At 39.9% G+C, this 23,843-nt stretch overlaps 1 protein-coding gene across 1 annotated transcript; it reads left to right on the top strand.

Annotated features, from left to right (window-relative positions):
- The first annotated feature begins 10,798 nt into the window (after positions 1–10,798).
- LOC136532995 (myb-related protein 330-like) lies at positions 10,799–12,019 on the top strand. The gene is made up of 2 exons (XM_066525560.1): positions 10,799–11,111; positions 11,253–12,019. The coding sequence occupies exons 1-2, from the start codon at positions 10,849–10,851 to the stop codon at positions 11,647–11,649; spliced, it is 660 nt and encodes a 219-aa protein (XP_066381657.1). The 5' UTR covers positions 10,799–10,848; the 3' UTR covers positions 11,650–12,019.
- The last annotated feature ends 11,824 nt before the right edge of the window (positions 12,020–23,843 follow it).

Raw genomic sequence — 23,843 nt, forward strand, 5'->3', positions numbered from 1 at the left:
CCACCGTGAAGCTATGTGCATTCCTCAATGCAATTTCTCAGAAGGCAATTAATCCAGTGGAACTAGCTACTCTACAGAATGGTGTGGTTCAATGTCTTGTCAGCTTTGAGTTGGTGTTCCCTCCATCCTTCTTTAATATCATGACACACCTCCTAGTTCATTTGGTGAAGGAGATTAGTATTCTTAGACCTGTGTTCTTACATAACATGTTCCCCTTCGAGAGGTTTATGGGAGTTTTGAAGAAATATGTGAAAGTCCGTTCTAAGCCCGAAGGAAGCATCGCCCAGGGCTATGGAACAGAGGAGGTCATTGAGTTTTGTGTTGACTTTATTCCTGACCTTGCCCTGATTGGCGTTCCCGAATCGTGACACGAGGGGAGACTCAGTGGTAAAGGAACTTTAGGGAAGAAAACATATATTGGCATGGAAGACGATTATTTCAATAAAGCAAACTACACAGTTCTTCAGAACTCATCATTGGTGCATCCGTACATCGAGATACATAAGGAGTTCTTACGATCCAAGTTTTCAGGGAAGACTGAAGCTTGGATTAGGCGTCAGCACATAGAAAGTTTTAGTGGTTGGTTGCGAAAAGAATGTCAAGGTGATAACAATATTGATGAGCAACTGTATTTGTTGGCTAGGCAACCATCATGGCATATCCTCACGTACCAAGGGTATGAGATAAATGGAAATACATTTTACACAGTTGTCCAAGATAAAAGGAGCACTAATCAAAATAGTGGTGTTCGCATAGATGGCACAGATCCAAATGGAAATATACAAACATATTATGACTGCATAGAAGATATATGGGAACTAGACTACGCACCTAATTTTAAAGTCCCTTTATTCCGGTGCCAATGGGTGAAGCTGACCGGAGGAGGGGTAACAGTCGACAAAGAGTATGGAATGACAACAGTGGACCTCAACAATATTGGGTACAAAGACGAACCATTCATCCTTGCTGCCGATGTGAGTCAGATGTTCTATGTGAAAGACATGTCTACAAAATCAAAGAGAGGAAAAAACGAAGACATCAACTCAATGATCAATGAGCCAAAGCGCCACATAGTTCTTTCTGAGAAAATAAATATAGTGGGAATTGAAGACAAGTCAGACATGTCAGAAGATTATGAAAGAAATATCCGAATTCCACCCTCCATAGCGAATAAAGATCCAAGCATCATGTTAAATGATGAAGACACTCCATGGTTATGACAAGATCATAACCAAGGGTCATACGTCAAGAAAAAATTCACTGTTGTGCCCGCATGATACAACGATGCAAATCCTAGATTATCTCCAATTGAAAAGTTTTAAATACAAAGTTTGTTCAGCTCATCAAGATATATAATCCTTATATAGGCTATTTTTCATTTGAGAAGGTTTGAACAAAATGTAGTTCAAATTTCACAAGTGTGTGACATAGTTTTAGAAAGTCTATATGAGAATCAAGAATTTGTGACTAGTGTTTGATAAAACTTTCTCAAATGGGAAAATGAGCTATGTAACAATTGTAGATCTTGCCGAGATGATCAAACTTGGTATTCAGAGATTTTTCATCTGAGGTCATTTAGTGTCTCATTTGAGCAAGTTTGACCAAGTCAAATTTGGTCAAATGAAAAAACAACACTTTGACTCTAGTATTCTGAACTCTAAATGACTTCAAATTGAAAAGTTTTGAGTACCAAGTTTGTTAAAATCATCAAGACCTACAATTGTTGTTTTGGTCAACTTTCCATTTGAGATAGTTTGGACGGTTCAAATTTGTGATTTTTAAATTTCGATGCCTATAAACTAGTTTTTGGAACCCTAGATTGTCTCCAATTGAAAAGTTTTGAATACCAAGCTTGTTCAGCTCATCAAGATATGCAATCCTTATATAGGACATTTTTTCATTTGAGAAAGTTTAAACAAAATGTAGTTCAAATTTCACAAGTGTGTGATATAGTTTTAGAAAGTCTATATGAGAATCAAGAATTTATGACTAATGTTTGATACAAATTTCTCAAATGGGAAAATGAGCTACGTAAAAATTGTAGATCTAACTGAGATGATCAAACTTGGTATTCAGAGATTTTTCATCTGAGGTCATTTAGTGTCTCATTTGAGCAAGTTTGACCAAGTCAAATTTGGTCAAATGAAAAAATAACACTTTGACTCTAGTATTCTGAACTCTAAATAATTTCAAATTGAAAAGTTTTGAGTACCAAGTTTGTTAAAATCATCAAGATCTACAATTAGTTGTTTTGGTCAACTTTCCATTTGAGATAGTTTGGATGGCTTCAAATTTGTGATTTTTAAATTTCGACGCCTACAAACTAGTTTTCGGAACCCTAGATTGTCTCCAATTGAAAAGTTTTGAATACCAAGTTTGCTCAAGCTCATCAACATATACAATCCTTGTATAGGCCATTTTTTCATTTGAGAAAGTTTGTAACAAAATGTAGTTTAAATTTCATAAGTGTGTGACATAGTTTTAGAAAGCTCTATATGAGAATCAAGAATTTGTGACTAGTGTTTGATAAAACTTTCTTCAAATGGGAAAAATGAGCTATGTAACAATTGTAGATCTTGCTGAGATGATCAAACTTGGTATTCAGAGATTTTTCATCTGAGGTCATTTAGTATCTCATTTGAGCAGCTCATCAAGATCTACAATCCTTAATGAAAAAAACAACACTTTGGCGGGCTGCAAAAATTTCAGGCCTTCAGTCCCGGACCCAGGCCAGGAACCAGGGACTAAAGGGTGGGCAGAATTGCCCACCCAAAAATACCTTTAGTCCCGGCTGGTAACACTAACCGGAACTAAAGATCATTTAGTCCCGGCTAGTAAGCCGAGCTGGGACTAAAGGGTTGGACCTTTAGCCTCGGTTCGGCTTACCAGCCGGGACTAAAGGATCTTTAGTCCCGGTTGGTGTTACCAACCGGGACTAAAGGGTCCCGGCCTATATATATCGACCGATTAATCTTCTACTTTTCGATCTACAACATCAATCTCGTCGTCTCGCGCCCGCGCCGCCGTCATCGATCGTCTACCCCCGCCCGGCCTCAATCTCGTCATCTCTGCCGCGCCCGTGCCACCGTCGTCGTCGAGCCCCACCCGGCGGCCGTCGAGTCTCCGCCGTACGTCGTCCTCGCGCGGCTCTGCTCGGCCCCGTGGCCGGCCAACACACGCCCAGCCGCCATGCATGGCCGGCTAGCCTGTTTTAGATAGTTTTTAGATACTTTTTAGATAGTTTTTTTAGATAGTTTTTTAGGTAGTGTTTGATATATATGTTAGATTTAAATGTATTAAAATTTAATTAGTAGTTTATTATTCTTAGTTTTTAGATAGTTTTTTGATATATGTTAATTAGATTTAAATGTATTAAAATTTAATTAGTACTTTATTTAGATAGTTTTTTTAGATAGTTTTTATTATAGTTTTTGATATATTTAGTAATTATTATTCTATCTCTCTCTCTATACGTGTTAGATTTAATTTTGATTTAGTAATTCTATCTATGTATATATGTTAGGTTTAATTAGATTTAATAATTAATTCTATCTAGAGATTCTATATGTATACATATATATGTACTTAATTATTTCTATGTGTATATATACATGTACTTAATTATTTCCATGTGTTATTATATTTAATTGGATTTAGTAATTCTATATGTGTTATCACATGTACTTATGTTATGTGCCATAGTAATTCTATCTATGTGTTATCTTGAAGATACAAATGGCTGCTCCGGATGATAACTTGAATGATGACATAATGGCGAATATTATCAACGCCGGCACCAATGTGGATGTAGATGACATGAGTCAGTACTTTGCTGATTATGAGGATATCCTGAATATGCCGGTGGTTGAAGATCAACAAATTGTCGCGCAAGAAAATACTGGCGAGGTATATTCGATTATCTATCATCTCTTATAGATGCATGCGTACGTATATTTGTTGTTAATCGTTGTGTTTCTACTCATGTAGCCGGTCTCTGGATCTACATCAACCACCGACAAAAGTAGGAAAGTCCGAGGGCCAAAAAAGCCATTAGAGGGCCGTTTCATAATATCAGAATTCGACACCGACACTGGCAAACCATTGGGACCACATGCTCAGACATATGTCAATCAACGTGGGTTCATTGTAAGGGATAGGATCCTAGTTAGTGCTCATGAATGGAAGCAGAAGATATCCGCTCCTAATGTTAGTTTTGTATCTGATCGTGACAAGAACCTAGCTTGGAGAGATATCACTCAGCATTTCACATTACAAGCAGATGATGCTTTGAAGGAGCTAGTGAGGGATTGGACAATGAAGAAGATGGCAACATTGTTCTAGAGTTGGAAGAAGACATTGTATAAAAAGTTTATCTTGAAGAATGAAACGTCGAATTTCAATGCTAAGGCGTTTGTCAAGTTGGAGTCCCATTGGGATGACTTCGTACAATACAAGACATCTCAAGAGAGTGAGGAATGTGTGATGAGGAATCAGCAGAATGCCCGACAGAAGCAATACCATCATCGCATGGGATCAGGTGGTTATAGGAGTGCTATTCCCAAGTGGCAGAACCTAGAAGCAGAGATTACTGCCAAGGGAATCATACCTGAAACAATAGAGAAGAACTGGCCTCAACGCGTGAAGAATTGGTTCTACGCTCATGGGGGAAGCCTAGACCCAGACACTGGCAAGCTAATTTTTAGCGAAAAAATTGAGAGAGCAACACAGAGACTAGCTCGTGCTAGGGAAGAAGCTGATAGTGGTGTTTTCAAGCCCAACAGAGAAAAGGATGAATTGACATATGCCCTAGAGAATCCCGAACACGGTGGTCGAACAAGAGGCTATGGGGCGGTTCCGTGGCTACAAGCATTCCCAGCAGACAGGGATACCTACAGAAGCCGCCAGAGAAAGAAGGATGAGGAGGCAGACCGAATCTGTGTATTGGAGCAATTTGTTAATGAGTCACGACAAGCATTGCTTGAATCACGTGAACGAGAAAAATCTCTTGAGGTAAGAATGCAGGAGGAGATCAAGAGGCAAGTGCAGCTAGCAATGAGTCAAATGCAATCACAATCGACGCCGGGAGTCACCATTAGCCCCGTTGGTCAGATGAAAAGCAGTGTGCTTCCACGGAGCTGCCAGTTATTCAAGGTGATGCTGGGTTGCGCTTCCCTGTTGATGACATTACCGAGCCTCTAACAACATGTGAGCTGCACATTTTAGATGGTAATAATGCATCAATCATGGTGGCTGTCGGGGTTGTATCTCCAATAGACTGAACGAAGACACCAAGAATCCATGGGTCAGTTATTCAACCTGGATATGCTAGCATATCGGTCGATAGAGTGCTCAAAGGTTACAGCAATGTTCCTCTTGACATTGAAGGCGGTGATGGGGAGAAGACACTAGGAGAAGCAGAGAAGACATTTATTCAATGGCGCAAACGCTTCATCATCATTCCTGGGGCGCCACCGCTTCCCCTACCTCACCCTAGGTACGAATGAAAGTGAATGAAATATTATTTTTCCATTAATTTTATATTGGCTTCAAAAATAATTGACCCACAACTTGTTTTTGTAGCAGGGTCTCCCCCCAGCCTAGCCCAATCATTCATTCCCCATCTCATCACAGCATCGCGTGGGGCGAGACAAGTTCATCCCCACGACGATCTCCAACTCCTACACCGGCCCCATCGCCTCCACAACGATCTCCAACTCCTACACCGGCCCCACCGCCTCCACAACGATCTCCAACGCCTCCACGCCGGACTCCAACACCGGCCTCATCGCCTCCACACTGGTCTCCAACACCGCCCCCACCACCTCCACAGCGATGCACTACAAAGACATCTAAGGTCCCGGCGGCAAAGAAGACCCCAAAAAAAAGAGTTATTTCTCAAGAAATACTTCCTGAAAAGACTGATGAGCAAATAGTAGCTGAAGAAGGCAAAAAAGTGAAAGATTTTTTTATAGATATCCAAAAGCAGAGACAAGCGAAGCTTAAGGAGAAGTCGTACTTTTACATACCACGAGATCAGCTGAGGCAGAAGGTCAAAGCTCACAAGAAAAAGATGCTTGAATTTCGTAAGCCACCGCCACTATCAGACTATGACCGCTCCCTCGTGAAGTCACATGATGCACATAAGAAAAGAAAAAGAGCATCAGGGAAGGATGTCCCACAGCCCGGACAACAGAAGCAACCAATGCAAAATCTTGTTGTTGCTAATGAATATAGTTCCAACATAGAAGTCTATCGACCAGACAACTCTGGAGAAGTGTCGGTTCAAGACCTTAATGCTTTTTTTGAACAAACTAGTTTAACCTTGGATCAAGTGATGGGCAAAGCTCCAATCTAGAACCTAAAAGTTGATACCTGGAAGACTTATAAATTTGGCAAAAGTCTGTACAACCCTGCGGCTCTGAATGAATTGGGTACGTAAATGTACTTGCTCAACAAGTGGTACATGCAGGCGTGTGGCAGGGGTGAGCAGTGGATCTTTGTCAGATTTAGAGACCATCATTACTTCCGTGGAGATGACATCTTACATATTAGTTTCGAAGAATTGCATCAACTATTTCACTTGGATGCTCTGGACAAATCAATCATTAGCTCCTTTTGTTTGTAAGTGATTCTTACTTTTATTTAATAAACTCACTTCCGTGCGTACGTGTATATAATTATCCTCACATGTAACTTATATTTATATACAGATTCCAGATGTCAGAGCTCCAAAGAATACAAGACACCAGTGTTGGCTTCATTGATCCTTATATCGTATTCAAAACCGATATTATTGTCAAGGACCACTGGGTATCTGAAGCACATATCATGAAGTTCTTCGTGAAGCAACACGACAAGACAACAATACTTTTCCAGTACAACTTTGAGTAAGTGTTAATAATAATGTAGTCTACACATTTTATGTAATATCAATACAACTTATATGCATGTACGTGTGTGTATAAACCAATGCAGGTTTCACTGGATACTCATTGTCATTGAGTTAAACTCAAGTCAGTTAGTAATCTTGGACTCATTGAGAAAAGAGCGAGCACTATACCAAGATATGATAGACATTATCCAGGGGTAATTTTGATCTCTCGCGCACAACTATTATTGAATAGACTTTGCCATAATTTATTAACGATCGTACATTATTGGTCGCACAGGGTTTGGAAAGAGTTTATTCGGCAACACCGCAAGGATTGCAAGGCACCACTTAATGTAGTTGAAATACCAGTAAGTTGTACTATATATACTTCCCCACGTGTTTAATTACTATATCGTACTTCAATTTACGTGTGAGATGATGAGAATAATCTTCTTCTCGTACAGTGGTGTTTGCGGTAGGAACCAGGTAATAACTTGTGTGGATACTACGTTTGTGAATTTATCACTGCATACATAAAAAGAACTCCTGAAGATGTCCTTAGAGTACGTATATATCAATTTTTTATTTATTTTTAAATGAATATATATATATATGTATTAATGCTTTTCCTTTTATTTCAAATGCAAGACTGAATGGTTGAAACGAAGGGTCGTGCAAAAAGACCATCTGAAAGCAGTTCAAGAGTCAATAGCAGGATATCTTCTAGAAAAAATGCTAAATCCCAACGGCGAGTTCTACTTTGATCTAAGGAACTAATGATGTAAATTAAATGTTTATTGATATTGTTATTTTCGAGAACAAGATTATGAAAGTGTTGTATATATACATATATATCTATAATATATATAGTTTCATACTTTATTCGAATATAATAATGCTCGAGATGAGAATTAGATGTAATTATATGCGTGCGTGTATTTATATTAGCAGCGTAGAATACGTACATAAAAACATATTATATATTAAACAAATATGTGTAACTGAACTAAAAACAAATTAAACAAAAAAAAGAAAAGGAACCTTTAGTCCCGGTTGGGGTTACCAACCGGGACTAAAGGGTGCGCCAGGTTTGCTCGGCTAGAGGGCCTTTAGTCCCGGTTGGTAACACCAACGAGGACTAAATGTCCCTCTTTAGTCCCGGTTCGATGACCCGGGACTGAAGGTTCCACCTTTAGTCCCGGGATCGGGCGCGGTAACCGGGACTAAAGACCATTACCGCCCGGAACAACAAGTCCATTATGTAGTAGTGCACTGTGGTCTATCAAAACTTAGCAGTGATATTTCCCATACTGCTGCTGGGTGCCTGGGTCGAGCCACGAACCACGCCAGACTATACTCTCTCTGTCCCTGAATAAATAGATTCTTAGAGTTGTCTTAACTCAAACTTTTTAAATTTTGATTGAATTTTTAGAAAAAAAAAACATTAAGACTTATGGTATCGAATTAGTATCATTAGATTTATCATAAAATATATTTTCATAAGGTGCTAATTTTATAACATAAAGGTTGTTACTCTTTTTTATAAAGTTAGTCAAACTTTAAACACGGATTCTAGGAATTGATTTATTTAGGGAAGAGGGAGTATATCACTGTAGAGTTGTAGCCTGACCCAGTGACACTCTCCATGACACTGCCAGCTCATGGCTACCCGACAGTGCTATGCATGCTTTGAGGCACGAGCCAACCAGGATAATGGGTTTCACTATTGGGTTAATATATATAGGATCCCAATCATTGTTTGGATCCTAGGCTTTACGACCTAACAGTGAAGCTGGATCACCAGCTACTCTAGTACACCTGGCAGTGATGGGGTGGCAAGGACTGTGAGTTCTGTAGTAGTGATCGCCAACTAGTTATAGGAATCAGCCAGGTCAGCAGCACCACCGTATGAGTTGATATCGATAACTGTGGTTGGTGGATCATCCGGTGTCAACTTTGTCCAACTGCTAGCAACCCCTTCACCCTATATATATAACTATTACCATCTCATTTGGAGCTACTCTTCCACCCCGTTATTAGGGCGTTCCCAACAGCTAGCTATTTAGCTAGCTATTCTGATGTGGATAGAAAAAAAGTATGAGAGAGTGTAGTCACTAGCTACGGACAAATAGCGGATTTATTTCACATAGTCTAAAAATATGAGAGAGGAACATGTGGGTCCAATAATACATAAAAAAATAATATAATCTTTGCTTTTGCCTCCCACCTCCACGTAAGCTAGCTACGTAGCTAGCACCATTGCGGACGCCCTTACTACTACGTACTTTATAGAGAGGATTGTGAACCAATCAGAGAGCCACCCATCATTTACTCCTTTAGTTATCATGCTAAGGATCTGTTTAGGCTGTTGACCCTAAGGACTAGCTAGTGTGTTTTTTTAGAAAACTTAGGTGTCAAGATGCAAAGAGGGTTAGAATTTTTGCATAGGCTATAAGCATGTTGTTTTAAAATTTTAGTCCAATTCACTCCCTCTTCGGTGATATGGTCCTCACACATGCATGGTTGGTTTTTGGTGGCTCCTTTGTAGTTGGTTCCATTTGTACAAGCGGCAAATGATGGTAGAAACCCACCATGGTAGAAATATGAAAAGTTTGTGTTTTTCATATTGATTCACATCCTAAAGTTAAATATTATGGGGGCCGGGTGCGGCAGTGATTGAATAATCACTTTTCCATTTCAGTTCCCTAGAAACTTAGTTTATGTGTTGACAAATGTTCCCATATTTAGCTAACTTGTCTTTGTCCAAGAAGAAAGGAGGTAACAATTATATTATGTCATACTAATTTAGAAATATGGAAAAATAATATACTTTATCATGTCAGTTATTGAAATCCAATATATATTATGGGTGTTACATATGGCCCTAAAACTAGCCCTTGATATTAAGGGCACGTTATTGTCTTGCACCCAGTGAATAATGTGGCTTGCAAACAAAGCAATCTCTTGCTCTCAAAGTCTTGTGTGCATACAATCTGCTGGATTGTGTCGTGGGCATTGAATCATCTGGTGTTATAAACTCGTAGAGAGGCATTTGCAACAACGGTGACCCACAGCATTACAATCAGGAATATCCTTTGTGTTCAACAAAAACCCTAGCTTAGACTATATCTTAATTACATGCATTCAAAACAAATGATGGAAACAAGTTTGAATTATTGAGTATAGCATGCTCCAATTTGGAACTGGTTCCATTTGTAAAAGAAGGGACCCTTTGTATCATGAGTAACATGTATATAATGTCCTTCTGATATGTTATCTTCCACTCCCATTAGTAACTCTGTGGGAAAAAAATTCTGTGTCGTTACCCCATTAAAATCCAAGTTCCATTTGTTTTACTGAAAAAAATAGCTATTCATCCTCCAGATTTTTTTTTCAAACATGCGGAGCACGTTCACACACACACACACACACACACACACACAAACAAAATCTCATTGTCCAGAGGAGCCTCCGCCACCTGTCTCAAAACCAAAAGTTCGCCCAGAGATGTAATCTAATCTAAGCACTTGTTGATAGAATATGTACAGGTAAACTTTCATGCATCAACCTAAACATTTTAAAACATATTAACACTGAAAAGTTCTGAAAGCCAGGAATTATTGATGTCGTCCATAGCAACAATGCATGCATGTTTGACGCCAGAACAACAACTATGGATACCTACCACAAGACGAGCATCTAAAAAGCCAATAGTATAAAAAGACTATTCAAGAAAGGAGCTTGAAGCCATCGAGATACCACCAAATTCATCTCTAGGGTTGTGCGTGCGCGTTCTCTCTCTATCATATACCTACTCAGTCAAATGTCACGGGGCGATGATCCGTGTCAGTGGGCCCTCTTTCTCTCTCCTCCTCATATAAACCTCGTCCTCTCACTCTACTCTCACAACATAGTCACCACCAGACACCTGCAGTGTTGCGATCGAACACGTAGGAAGAAGATTCAGAGTTTGAGACATGGGGAGGTCGCCGTGCTGCGAGAAGGCGCACACGAACAAGGGCGCCTGGACCAAGGAGGAGGACCAGCGGCTCGTCGCCTACATCAAGGCCCACGGCGAAGGCTGCTGGCGGTCGCTCCCCAAGGCGGCGGGCCTGCTGCGCTGCGGCAAGAGCTGCCGCCTCCGGTGGATCAACTACCTCCGCCCAGACCTCAAGCGCGGCAACTTCACCGAGGAGGAAGACGAACTCATCATCAGGTTCCACGGGCTCCTCGGAAACAAGTACGTTTACATGAGTTACTGGTGTGATGATCACAGTAGGTTATCAGACAGATTGTTGTTGAAGCATTTATCTGATGATGACATGTATATGTATATATTATGTTCTTGATTGTTCATTGTTACGGTGAAACAAATAAACAGGTGGTCTCTGATCGCCGGGCGGCTGCCGGGTCGAACGGACAACGAGATCAAGAACTACTGGAACACGCACATCAAGCGCAAGCTCATCGCCCGCGGCATCGACCCCAAGACGCACAGACCGCTCGGTGTCTCCACCTCCGCTGCCGCAGCAAGCAGCCATCGCCACGACCACCTGTCAGCGCGGTCCAGCTGCTCGCCGGAGACCAGTACTGGAGCCTGCCACAGCGTTGACGATGACAGCGCATCTGCTCCGAACGACGGTGGCATCGACCTCAACCTATCCATAGGCCCGCCGAGCGAGGCAACCGCCTTCACCGTCACAGTCTCCACTGCCGACGAGGCAAGAACAAGCAGAAGCAACAAGCGGAGAGATCTTAGGGCATGCGAACATCAGTAGTGACTACACCTAAAAAGAGAGTACAACCTCCTCATCGCTCATCAGAGAGGAAAAGGATATGCTTGTGCTTGAATCTCGCCTGGGTTTGCAGGGCGCTGAGAGATGCACCTGCGGCGATATATAGTTATTAGCTTATCTTCTTCTTCTTCCTTGCAGGCAGGGAGATCAAGGTCGACTCACCGGTCGTTTAGGGCACATGCATGATGCTGAAATCAGTGATTTCCGCAGAGCTCTATGATTTGATGATCGTGAACAAGTCGATCTCTGTTCCTGTCCCTTTAAACTTTGAAGATAAAACATATTTTTGCTGCTGGTTCATCTGGTGCATGTTCTTCACTAAAGTCTATATATGTTACTTTGATCTTTCCTACCCCTTCTGTTCTGATGCAAACTGATGATGCTCTGCTAGCCTGGTCTAGTCCTATCTGTAATAGTAGCCTTAGCTGGCTATCTTCTTTTCCATTGACGTCGAACTCTTTTGTCCATTACCGGAATCACAGACTCTTCTGTGGTAGTGTTTGGGAAAAGCAACAGAACTCCTACAAGTCCCATGTACAAACCAATAATTCACAACTAAATATTTGGGCTTATTTTTGCTAGTTTTTCCATGGATTGTACCTTTAATTTTAATGGTGGCTATATATACATCAGGTGTCTTACCTACCACATCACCAAATGCCCCGAGAAGAAAGAAAAATGTTCTTTTCTAGATGAAGAGGTAACGTATAATCATATGCAAGAGTTCTCAATGTTATATATGGAAACTATGTATACTATATAGAAAACCATGTTGAACATGAGTACATAGGTGTACATCCATGCATGTACACACACTACTTCTAGATTACCTTGTTTAGAAATGGTGGATTGCACAAAAAAATGTTTCAGATGAGGATTTGGATCCTAATTCTCCCGGGCAAACAATTCATGCTGGTTGATGATTTATTGACTTTCCGCGATGAATAATTTAAGAGAAGGTGTTAGGCCTTCTATGATGGTGGTGTGGGAGATGAGCTAAACCTACATGTCTGAGCTACCGACCGCAAGGCTTCGCCAGCGATGGCGGCTCGCAAGTGAGAGATAGGTGGAACACATAGGGGAAGTTGGAGAGAAGGAAACCTATCCATTATTTGATTAACATGTCCTATACAATGCAATACCAGATATATCTAGAGTCCCTAAACAAACTAACTGGCCCACAAATTAGCAACTAACTTAATCTATATAGATTGGGAGTTTGGGACTAATAAGCCCGATGACGGGCCATTGAGGCGTGTGCATGACATGTGCGACGTGCATGGGCTGGCGCCTACACGCGAACCCAATGTGATGCTTCTTGACCCTTCCAATGCACCAGCACCTCCTGACCACCTCTTGCTAAGCATGCTTTGATCACGTTTTGAGGCTCAGCACATGCACGACCATGGTTGATAGCTAAGAGCTGCGGAATTTTGTTGCCAGTGGCTGATGTCTTCAACAACCTTACGTTGTACAGTCTTGTGCTTACTGGTAACTGAAGATGATAGGCCACATCTCCGATTCGTTCCAAAACTTTGAACGGGTCATAGAACCTTGGCCCGAGTTTGCTTTGACCCCTGACATCCATAGACGACAAAGGGCGGTGCAAGAGGTGCAACCAAACGTCATCGCATACCTTGGCGCAAAACGGCAAGGGTTACTCTACTGCCATTTTATTTTGAATAAGAATTGTAATCTAGTACTTGTGTGCCCATAAATGAATGGAAGAATACACATTCGTCTTCAAATTAATGTGCATTCATCTTCAAATTAAATAACACAATGTGTATTATGCCATTCATTTAGAACAAGTGTTATATATTTGAATGGAGTCTTATGTCAATAATAGGATGCAATAGTCTGAATTTGTGATGAGTTGTTAATTGTGTGAAGTGTAGATGAATATTCATTTGAGGCATCATGATCGAGGGTATGTCGTACCCACACACTACTAGTGTTGTAATTGCTTCTGAAAAAGAACAAACAGGAATTCACCACATTTTACCTTTCACTTCGACTAATCCCAAACACAACCTAACGACACACAATGCTGCTCTAATATAACGAGTGATATAAAAATCCAAAATCCACTGTGGTGAAATGTCAGAGACCAATAGAACCGTCGTCCATAGCTTATCTCAAGCATATATATCTTATGTGATATGGCTTTAGCATTGCTTTTGTGTTGTTTACCATGTGTATCACAAAACTCTATAATTTCGTTTCGTTTAGTAATGAAATTCGGTTACGGCCGTGGTAGAAAAAATCTCAAGCATATATATCTTACGTGAGATATCATATTGAATTATTTGCGTGCTTAAAAATCATATAGTGACCTGGCCTGCTGATGGTTAATTGGTTAAAATATTGGTTCAACAGGTACACACCTTTTTTGAGTTAGGTACAGTTGTGATGCCATGACAAAGATCTGCCTGAGCTGCTTTTCTTGTACGTGCCTGATGACAACCAATCCTATAGCTAGCTAGCTACCAATCTTCTAGAAAGGTTAGTGGCCAGCTTAGTGCACCCTCCATCTTTGATGTAACATGTAGTGAGATTCTTCATCTTTCTATTGTGCTGTACATCAACTAAAGTACCGTTCATCATCTTAATTGTCTGCAGAACTGAAGAAGTTTGCCTCATCATCTTTGATCTTGCGCCTTTGTTCATGATGTTTACCTGCTAGTCACCTAGAGGTTACAATATCTATGCTCTGCTACTCAAAATTTCTTACTCCTTGAGAAACAATATAATTCAGCGTTCTAGTAGACGATGGAGCCTGATCAGTAAACTTGTTTTCCTTTTGTTTTCAGCTATCTGAGCCATAATTGCTGTATGTATTAATTACTCTTTGAAGCTAAGCAATGATTTTTCTTCTCAAAATATATAACCGCGATGCATGTCGTAATTACCGTGTGCTACATATCTTCACTACAATGTATCATGTACAAAAAATGAATCACTGGATCTTAGCATATATCCTGATGTTTCAGTCAGATGAGACACAGACCGTGAGTCCATTTTAATTACCATTGGTAGGGAAGCCACTGGGTGGGGCCACCTTCCCACCTTAGCTTCTAGAAGGTGAAGGCCCATACACACAAAACTTTCCCAACAGTGACTAATTAAGTTTTTGTCCCAGCCTATTGAAAGGACACTAGAGATTTTTTAGAAAGATGATGTAGGGGCAGCTGACATACAGAAAGTTAGTGCAAGCAGAAGCAGGGGTGCTCAAGCAAAGGAGCTAGCTACGCACTATGGGTGGTTGTTCATAAGAGGCTGAGTGGTGTCATTGTGCTACCAACCACCAACTACCACCGCCAAATGTAGGATGACCATCGCAATCGCCATCAAAATTCTGTTTACTGATCAAACACTTATATACGCTGAACTAGATGATTAATAGAATCAGACATATTTCCTACTGGCACTGGTAGAGAATTGACCTACAGCTAGAAAAAAAAAAGCACGAATAGTATGCCGAGTGTACGCCATACAGAAATTCAGCGTTGGTGACTTAAATCCAAAGACAAGTGAAGTGGTCTTCATGCTGCTCTGCATGCATCTTTTTCATCATGATCAACACTAAAGCTAGAAGCGACTATTCGAGCCCAAAACTTACCCAGGCGCAACCACGCAACGGCGCAAGTAAAAATCTGTCAAAGATAGGATCGTCTCTGGTGCAATGGTTGGTAGAACAAAAACAAAAAGGTTGTCCAGTAAAAACAAAAAGGTTGTCCAGTAGAAAGGCGTAGACTTCGACGAGGAAATTCATTTGAGGTTTTGTCAGTTCCAAACTTAAATCATTTCCATTTTACATAAATATATATTCAAATCTGAATTGTTATTTTTTATGATATCTTGTATGTGTATGTTTATATGTATATTTATTTATTTTTATTCATTACCTTGGTCAGAAAAAAGTCTAATTAAAGGAAGAAGAACAAGAATAGTACGAGGATTTTTTTTTTACCAACTTCCAACCACGTGCCTCAGCCAGTTAGTATAGTTTTGTAGTATTTTCTTTTCTGAAATGACTCTGGTTCTTGCATAGCAAGTAGCAACTCAACAAGTGTCAAGAATTTAGATTAATTTTCTAAGAATTTCCAACGATGAGATATGACAATATTAGCTTTTTCTAATGACAGGATCGGACATGTGGAAAAGTACTTGGCATATTAGTTGTCTCAAGTAGCTATAGCCTATATATAGGAATGATTGTCCTAGGGGAGCGACAAAGACAAACGAGGACGCTTAGTCACTGCCTTGTTCAGGTATCATGAAATGCCAAATGCATACATATATACATAATTGACAAAGATCCGGTTAGGTTCACTATCGAAAACAGTGACTTTGCCGTGTTTCATAGGCACTCGGCAAAGACTTTGCCGAGTGTAACATTCGACAAACAGCACACGTCATTTACCGTGTCGGTAAACAGTTATTTACCGAGTGTTTTTTATCGCACACTCGGCAAATGGTTTGCCGAGTATCAAATTTGACACTTGGCAAAAAAAGTGGTTTGCCGAGTGTTTTTCCAAAATACACTCGGCAAACCTATTTTTCAAAGAAAAACATAATTTTTTTCTCGACATACTGTTACTGTTTGCCGAGTGTTTTTAGAATTACACTTGGCAAACCTATTTTTCAAAAAAAAAAATTTGATGAGTGTTTTTCGGAATTACACTCGGCAAACCTATTTTTCAAATAAAAATAATTTTTTTCTCAGCATATTTCAGTTTAATAGCTGCCATACAAAATACTCTTAGTACACCATATCTGCCATAAAAATAGTTCAATGGTCGATAAATCTTAAGCTACACTCTAAAGGCCTCGCAAAATAACACAGACCCAAGTTACAATGCTATAGTTCATGCAGCTAACATATAGGAAATAGATAGAAGTTTAGTAATTACTTCATACAAGCCCTACTACACATCCATTCATCTCCATATCCTACAGCCAAAACAAGAAAAAATATAACAATTCATGAGAAATCTTGTTAAATATGTAGTAAAACAATATAGCTGATTGTTTGTCCAACGTCGCTAAATTGAAAGAGTGACCAGAGAGCACTACAAGCAGGGATGACCACACAGGATGACAATAAAGCTGAGAAAAGCAAGACCTAACCCACTATATCTATAAAACCAGGAATTTAGTAACTAAAGAAAATCTGATTATTTACTTCCGTTCACGAATAAACCATCACTCAAAGAACAAAGCAACCTGATACTATATTGGGGTTCATTTATGCTGTACAGAATAAATGAACACTACAATCATCTCCAAATTCATTGTTTTGGCAATCGGATCACACTCTTAAGAAAATTCTTACACTTCCTTCGTCCCTAAGTAACAACTATCTTTAGATCCAAAAAATGATTTTCAAAGAAACCAAATAAGACATGGAAATCATATAGTCAATATTAAAAGGCAGGCAAGAAGAAGGTAACCAAGCATGAAACTTCCTACATGAGAAAGCTGTTCATTGTAAATAACAGCTTGGCACTAGTTATCTTCTAGTAGGATCAGTACCAAGAACACAAGCAAGCATTAGCACTAATACACAAGCAAGCATTAAAAGGCAGGCAAAAATCAAAAGGAGCTTTCTGTACAAATAAGATAGTTCTCACACAACATTAGCACTGATACAAAACTTAAGTGGGAGCACTTTCAGTTATCCTTCACAAAGTTTTAGTTTCACAAATCATAAGTCAGAGGATTAAAAGTGACTAATCTGTTCTATCTACATGTCTTCTCCTGTTGCTAATGCCATCTTGAAATTATTTACACCTAGAATCATGGAAATCCAAGTATTTACAACCTAAATCTAGAGCACAGTACACCATGTCAAAGAAGAAAAAGAAACTATGACTGAACTATTGAAGTATAGAGCTGCATACTTAACTGTTGAAGCAGGGATGATGCTAATTAATTGCATTCACACACTAATATCTATGTGGCAGGCATAAGAAGACCAATCAATAAATATCTCCTCCCATCTGCCAATGTTAGATATTAGACACTCGGTAAAGGAGTTTTTTATTTTTTATTTATTTTTCTCTTTTCATGGAGGGACACATGGCGCGATGTTTGCCGAGTGCCATAATTTGCCGAGTGTTTTTCCCATATTTTCCGAGTGCTGGAGTTTGCCGAGTGTTTTTTAGTAGAATTGCCAAGTATCAGAATGTTTGCCGAGTGTTTTTAGTAAGGCACTCGGCAAACAGAGAGTTTGCCGAGTGTCGGAATCTTTGCCGAGTATTTTTAGTTTGGCACTCGGCAAAGAGATGGTTTACCGAGTGTCCGATAAAATACACTCGACAAAGAATATGACACTCGATAAAGCCTTCGATTCCGGTAGTGGTTAGGTGTTAGTACAGATTGATAAGGATTTCTGATCTTTTTTGTAGTTTTTAGGTGATGCCATTATGCCATGAAAATTAGTTACTTTGTTTGTGTTATATAATTTTATCGAGTCTTCAAGGGTAAAATGTGGAGACACACCATTATTGGCTTTATTATATTTTTTGCGATAATTGGCTTTATTACATTTGTATGAACTAATTTGGAAGAGATTGGTTTTATATATATGTAACGATTCCACATCAACATTTTGCTTATGTAGCAAACATGACCTCTATGCCATGTACTTAGTTCCTTCACAATGAAAGACATGTTCCAAGTGAGATTTTGGGAGGATAACTGGTTGGGAAACTTACTGTTGAGAGAAAAATATCCTTGTTTATACAACATTACTAGACACAAGCAGATTATGACTGTAGCTAAGGTCTTTAGTACCTCTAAACATTTCGTGGAGATTTGATTTAATTGGACCAAAAATTAGTAGCCTGGAATGACCTTCTTCCTAGCATTTCTAATGTAAGGCTTATAGAAGGCCATGATGTCTTCAAGACACTCTCATTGTCACATAGCAATGGCACTTCATCGAATTTGATCCCCATAATCCAACAAAGTTGCTCTCATTCATAGCAATTATGCACAACAACCCACAGATTTGTACTCCGCCTTAGCCATTGATAGTGCATTCGAGTTTTGCTCCTCTGAGGACCATGACATAAGTGATCTTCCAAGTAATTCACATGTGTTCGATGTGCTCTTCCTATATATCCACCTTGCATCTGGCATAATCCGAATCTGAGTACCCTACAAGTTCAAATTGTGCATCTCTAGGTACCACAAACCAACACTAGGTGTATGCTTCAAGTACCTCAAAATTTTCTTAACTGTGGTCAAGTGACTTTCTTTGGGTGAGGCTTGGAATCTTGTATACATGTATACACTAAACATCACATCCGGTCTAGAAGCAGTCAAATAGAAGCTTTCAATCATAGACTGATACACCTTTTGATCAACCGGCTCAACGCCATCAACATCCAAATTGCCATTTGTGCCCATGAGTGTCCTTATCGGTTTTGCTTCCTCCTTTCCAAACTTCCTAAACATGTCCTTAATGTACTTCACTTGTCTCACAAAGGTACCACTCTTCAATTGCTTAATTTGAAGATGAAGGAAGTAACTTAACAATCATACATCTCAAACTCTTTTGCCATCATCTTGCCAAACGCTTCAGAAAAATCTTGATTTATTGAACCAAAGATGATATCATCAACATAGATTTGGCACACAAATAAATCATTTCTAATTGTCTTGGTGAAGAGAGTTGTATCAACCTTGATAGTAGGAAGTCCCTCAACCTCTCATACCATTCTCTAGATGCTTGCTTGAGTCCATACAAAGCCTTCTTGAGCTTGTATACATGGTTGGGTTTCTTGCAATCTTCAAATCTGGGTGGTTGCTCCACATAAACCAACTCATTTATCAGTCCATTTAGGAAAGCGCTCTTCACATCCATTTGATACAATTTGATGTTATGAGAGCATGCATATGCCAATAGTATTCTAATTACTTTCAACCTTGCAATGGGCATATGTTTCTCCAAAGTCAAGACCTTCTACTTGTGTGTAACCTTGATCCAAAAGCCTTGCATTGTTGTTCACTACTATACCATCTTCATTTTGCTTGTTTCTAAACACTCATTTGGTTCCAATGACATTGTAGTTCTTGGGTCTCTCTAATAGCTCCAAAACTTGATTTCTTGTGAAATTGTTGACATCTTCATGCATTGCATTGACCAATCAACATCCTTCTATGCTTCTTCTATATTAGTTGGGTACATTAATGATAGAAAGGACCAGTGCTCACAAAATGATGCAAGCCTTGATCTTGTTTGCACACCACTTCTCAAATCTCCAACTATTTGATCCAAAGGGTAATCTCTTGCATTAGCTTGATTCAATTTTGGAGGGGACTTGAACTAGATGCATGGTTGATCACTTTTGAACCACTTGATTTGGACTAGCACTTGCCACTTGTTGAACTTGCACTTGATCATCATAAGAGTCACTATCACTTGGTTGATCTTCATTTTGCACACTTGTAGAGGGCATAACTCTAACTGAGTCATCTTCATGCTCTTACACCTCACTAGGATTATACCTCCAAGTGCCATATACTTCATATCTTCTAGCTTAGCACCTCTCACATCATCAAAATTCACATCTTCTACTTGAGAGCCATTAGTTTTAATCAAACTCAACATCATGCACCTCTTCAACATAACCATGTGTCTTGTTGTATACTCTATAAGCATTGCATTTGAAGAGTAACCAAGTAGAAACCCTTCATCACAGTTCCTATAAAATTTGCTCAATCTACTGCCTTTCTTAAGAATGCATAATTTGCACCCAAAGACTTAGAAGTATTAGATATTGGCTTTCTTCTAATCAATAGCTCATAGGGGTCTTCCTTAAGAGGCGGTAACAATAGAGCCTATTACTTGCATGACAAACAGTGTTGATTGCTTATGCCAAAATGCATCACTCACATCATATGTTCACTAAGAATGGACCTTGACATGTCAATTAGAGTCTTATTATTACTCTCAACAAGGCCATTTGATTATGGAGTGTACTTGTCCAAAAACTCAAGATTGGTCCCCAACTCGATAATCACATAAGTCATTTATAATTGTATTCTTGAATTCACTCCCATTGTCTGTAACACCCTAAAATTTGCTACTTTGGAAATGTAGTTAAATCGATTTACTTTTAAATTTTTTGTGCACATGAAATATAGGAAAAAGAATATTTTTCATTTTATTAAAATTCATCATAAGGAGTAGCAACATGGATGTGCATACATGCTGGTGCATTTGAATTATTGCGATGAGTGGTTGAATCCAAAATTCAAAATGAATTCAAAATGCTTAATGAAATTAAAAATGGCTTTGAAGTAAAAAAAAAGAAAGAAAAAGAGAATTGGAAAATAAAAGAGTTTAAACAGTTCTAAAATTTATTTTTGAAAACTTACCGAAATTGCCATTTTTATTTGAGTTGAAAGTATATTTGAAACTCTATTTGAATTTGCATTTGGTTCATAATTGAATTTGGTTTTGAAAACAAAATAGAAAAGGATTAGGAAAAGGAAGAACTCTTCTCCCTCTCTTCTGGCCCAGCCAGCCCAGCAAGCCACGTGGCCCAGCTACTTCTCTCCCCCCTGAAAGCTCTAGTTTGGTTTTGGTGAATTGATGAAACCCTAAGTGCTAACCTAGTTTATCAAGTGATCATGAGATAGGTAGCACATTCCAAGTGGTGAAACAAATGAAGATCATAGCATGATAATGATGCCATGGTGATGATCAAGTGCTTGGACTTGGAAAGAAGAAAGAGAAAAACAAAAAGCTCAAGGCATAGGTATAAACCACATGAGCTATTTTGTTTTGGTGATCAAGACACTTAGAGAGTGTGATCACATTTAGGTTTGATAGCCGTACTATTAAGAGGGGTGAAACTCGTATCGAAATGCAGTTTTCAAAGTGCCACTCGATGCTCTAACTCATTGCATATGCATTTAAGATCTAGTGGAATGCTAACACCCTTGAAAATGTTTGTTAAAATATGCTAACACATGTGCATAAGGTGATACACTTGGTGGTTGGCGCATTTGAGCAACGGTGAAGAAGTTAGAGGTGAAAAGGAGTTAGTCTCGCTAGTCACAAGGTGATCGGACGCTGGTCCTAGTGGAACCAGCGCGTCCGATCAGTTGTAATAGTTTTGATGCTGGCGTCGGTCAAACGACTAGATGCTGGGTCTTGGATGACCGAACGTTGGCGAGGTGTGTCCGGTCCTGTTGTCGGGCAGCACACAGAGGCTAGCGTCTCTGATCGGATGATGGCTGGGTCCAGTCATGCTTGACCGGACGCGTCCGGTGGATGAAAAGCGTTTCTAGAACCTTACTGGAAACGACCGGACGCTGGTGGCTCAGCGTCTGGTCAGTTATAGCGCAACGTCCGGTCAACTCAAGTGACCATTGAAGTTGGGACACGTGGCTGTCGTCGGGCGATCGGACGCTGAGGTCCAGCATCCGGTCAACATGACCGGAGCGTCCGGTTAGCCCGTGTTGTGCCTAGTGAAGGGGTACAATGGCTCTATTTCATGGGGGCTTCTATTTAAGGCCCATGGCCGGTTGAAGCTCATACCTTTGGCAATTTTCATTGACATAGAAACCTTGTGAGCTTAGTCAAAGCCCTCCCACTCATCTTCATCATAGATTCATCATCTTTGTGAGATTGGGAGTGAATCCAAGTGCATTGCTTAAGTGATTGCATCTAGAGGCACTTGGTGTTCGTGTTTTGCTGCGGATTTTGCTTGTTACTCTTGGTGGTTGCCGCCACCTAGATGGCTTGGAGCAGCGAGGATCGTCGAGCGGAGGTTGGTGATTGTCTCCGGCTCCGATCGTGGTGATTGTGAGGGGTTCTTGACCTTTCCCCGGTGGAGAGCGAAAAGGTACTCTAGTGGATTGCCCGTGGCTTGTGTGATCCTCATCTTGTGTTGGTTGTGCGGCACCCTATTGAGGGTTTGGCGTGTGAAGCCAATTAGCGCGTGAACCTCCAAGTGAGTGAATCGCCACAACGAGGACTAGCTTGCCGGCAAGCAAGTGAACCTCGGTAAAAATCATTGTGTTCATCATTGATTCCGAGGTGATTGGTCTTTATTGTTATTCATCCTTGTGATTGATTGGTTCCTTCATCTATATGGTGGTATAACCTTCTTGATCACTCTCATTACATTACCGCAAACTAGTTGTCAAGCTCTTTAGTGTAGCTAGTTGTGAGAGCTTGCTTGGTTAGTTGGTGTGGCTCTTTAGTTAGTCTCTGAGAGCACACTAACAAAGAGTAGTGTCATAGCTATTGTGTGAATAGATACTACCTAAACTAGAATTGTAGTACATGGCTTGCATTTTGAGTAGGCTAGCGCAACACTTGCTTCGCCTCATTATTGTCTAACTATTTTGTTAAGTGTTGTTGTAGAAATTTTATTAGGCTATTCACCCCCCTCTAGCCATTAGGACCTTTTAATTGGTATCAGAGCCGAGGTCACTGTGATTTGAGGCTTAACAACCTTGGGTGTAAAAATGGCTCAAATCAACAACACCAAGAAGCCACCCCAATTTGATGGCACAAATTATCCTTATTGGAAGTCAAAGATGACCACACACATCAAGTCAATCAATAGAAATGTTTGGAAGGTGGTAGAAACCAAAATTGAGATTGAAGATCCGGAGAATCCCACCACGGCCGAAGAAGTGCTTCTCCAAAACAATGACATTGCTCTAAGTGCCATTCATGATGCAATTGATGAAAGAACATTTGAGCAAATCAAGAATATTGAGATGGCATATGAAGCTTGGAAGAAGTTGGAAGAATCATTTGAGGGCACTCAAGCCGTAAAGGGTGCTAAGGCATATATCCTCAAAGAGAAGTTTGCAAGCTTCAAGATAAAGGAGGATGAGAGTGTGCCGAAGATGTTCCATAGGCTTCAAGTGCTTGTCAATGATCTCAAAGCACTTGGAGAAGAGGTGAAGGACAAGGACTTTTCTCACAAGTTCTTGAGATGCTTACCTTCAAGATTTGGTACATTGGTCACCATTCTAGTGAGAAGCGGTTTGGACACAATGACACCAAACCAAGTATTGGAAGATATAATGACCGATGATACTTATAGAGATGATGATGAGAAGGAAGAAAAGAAGGAGAAGAAAGATGAGAAGAAGGATGACAAGAAGAAGAGCATGGCATTCAAAGCCACATCATC

The sequence above is a fragment of the Miscanthus floridulus genome, unplaced genomic scaffold (genome assembly GCF_019320115.1).
Source record: "Miscanthus floridulus cultivar M001 unplaced genomic scaffold, ASM1932011v1 fs_764_2_3, whole genome shotgun sequence".
Lineage (NCBI taxonomy): Eukaryota > Viridiplantae > Streptophyta > Magnoliopsida > Poales > Poaceae > Miscanthus > Miscanthus floridulus.

Bases quoted from the DNA above. Each gene is read 5' to 3' on its own strand.
- LOC136532995 (XM_066525560.1), top strand. From the start codon at position 10,849: ATGGGGAGGTCGCCGTGCTGCGAGAAGGCGCACACGAACAAGGGCGCC. The intron at 11,112-11,252 runs GTACGTTTACAT...ACAAATAAACAG, and splicing joins CACGGGCTCCTCGGAAACAA to GTGGTCTCTGATCGCCGGGC.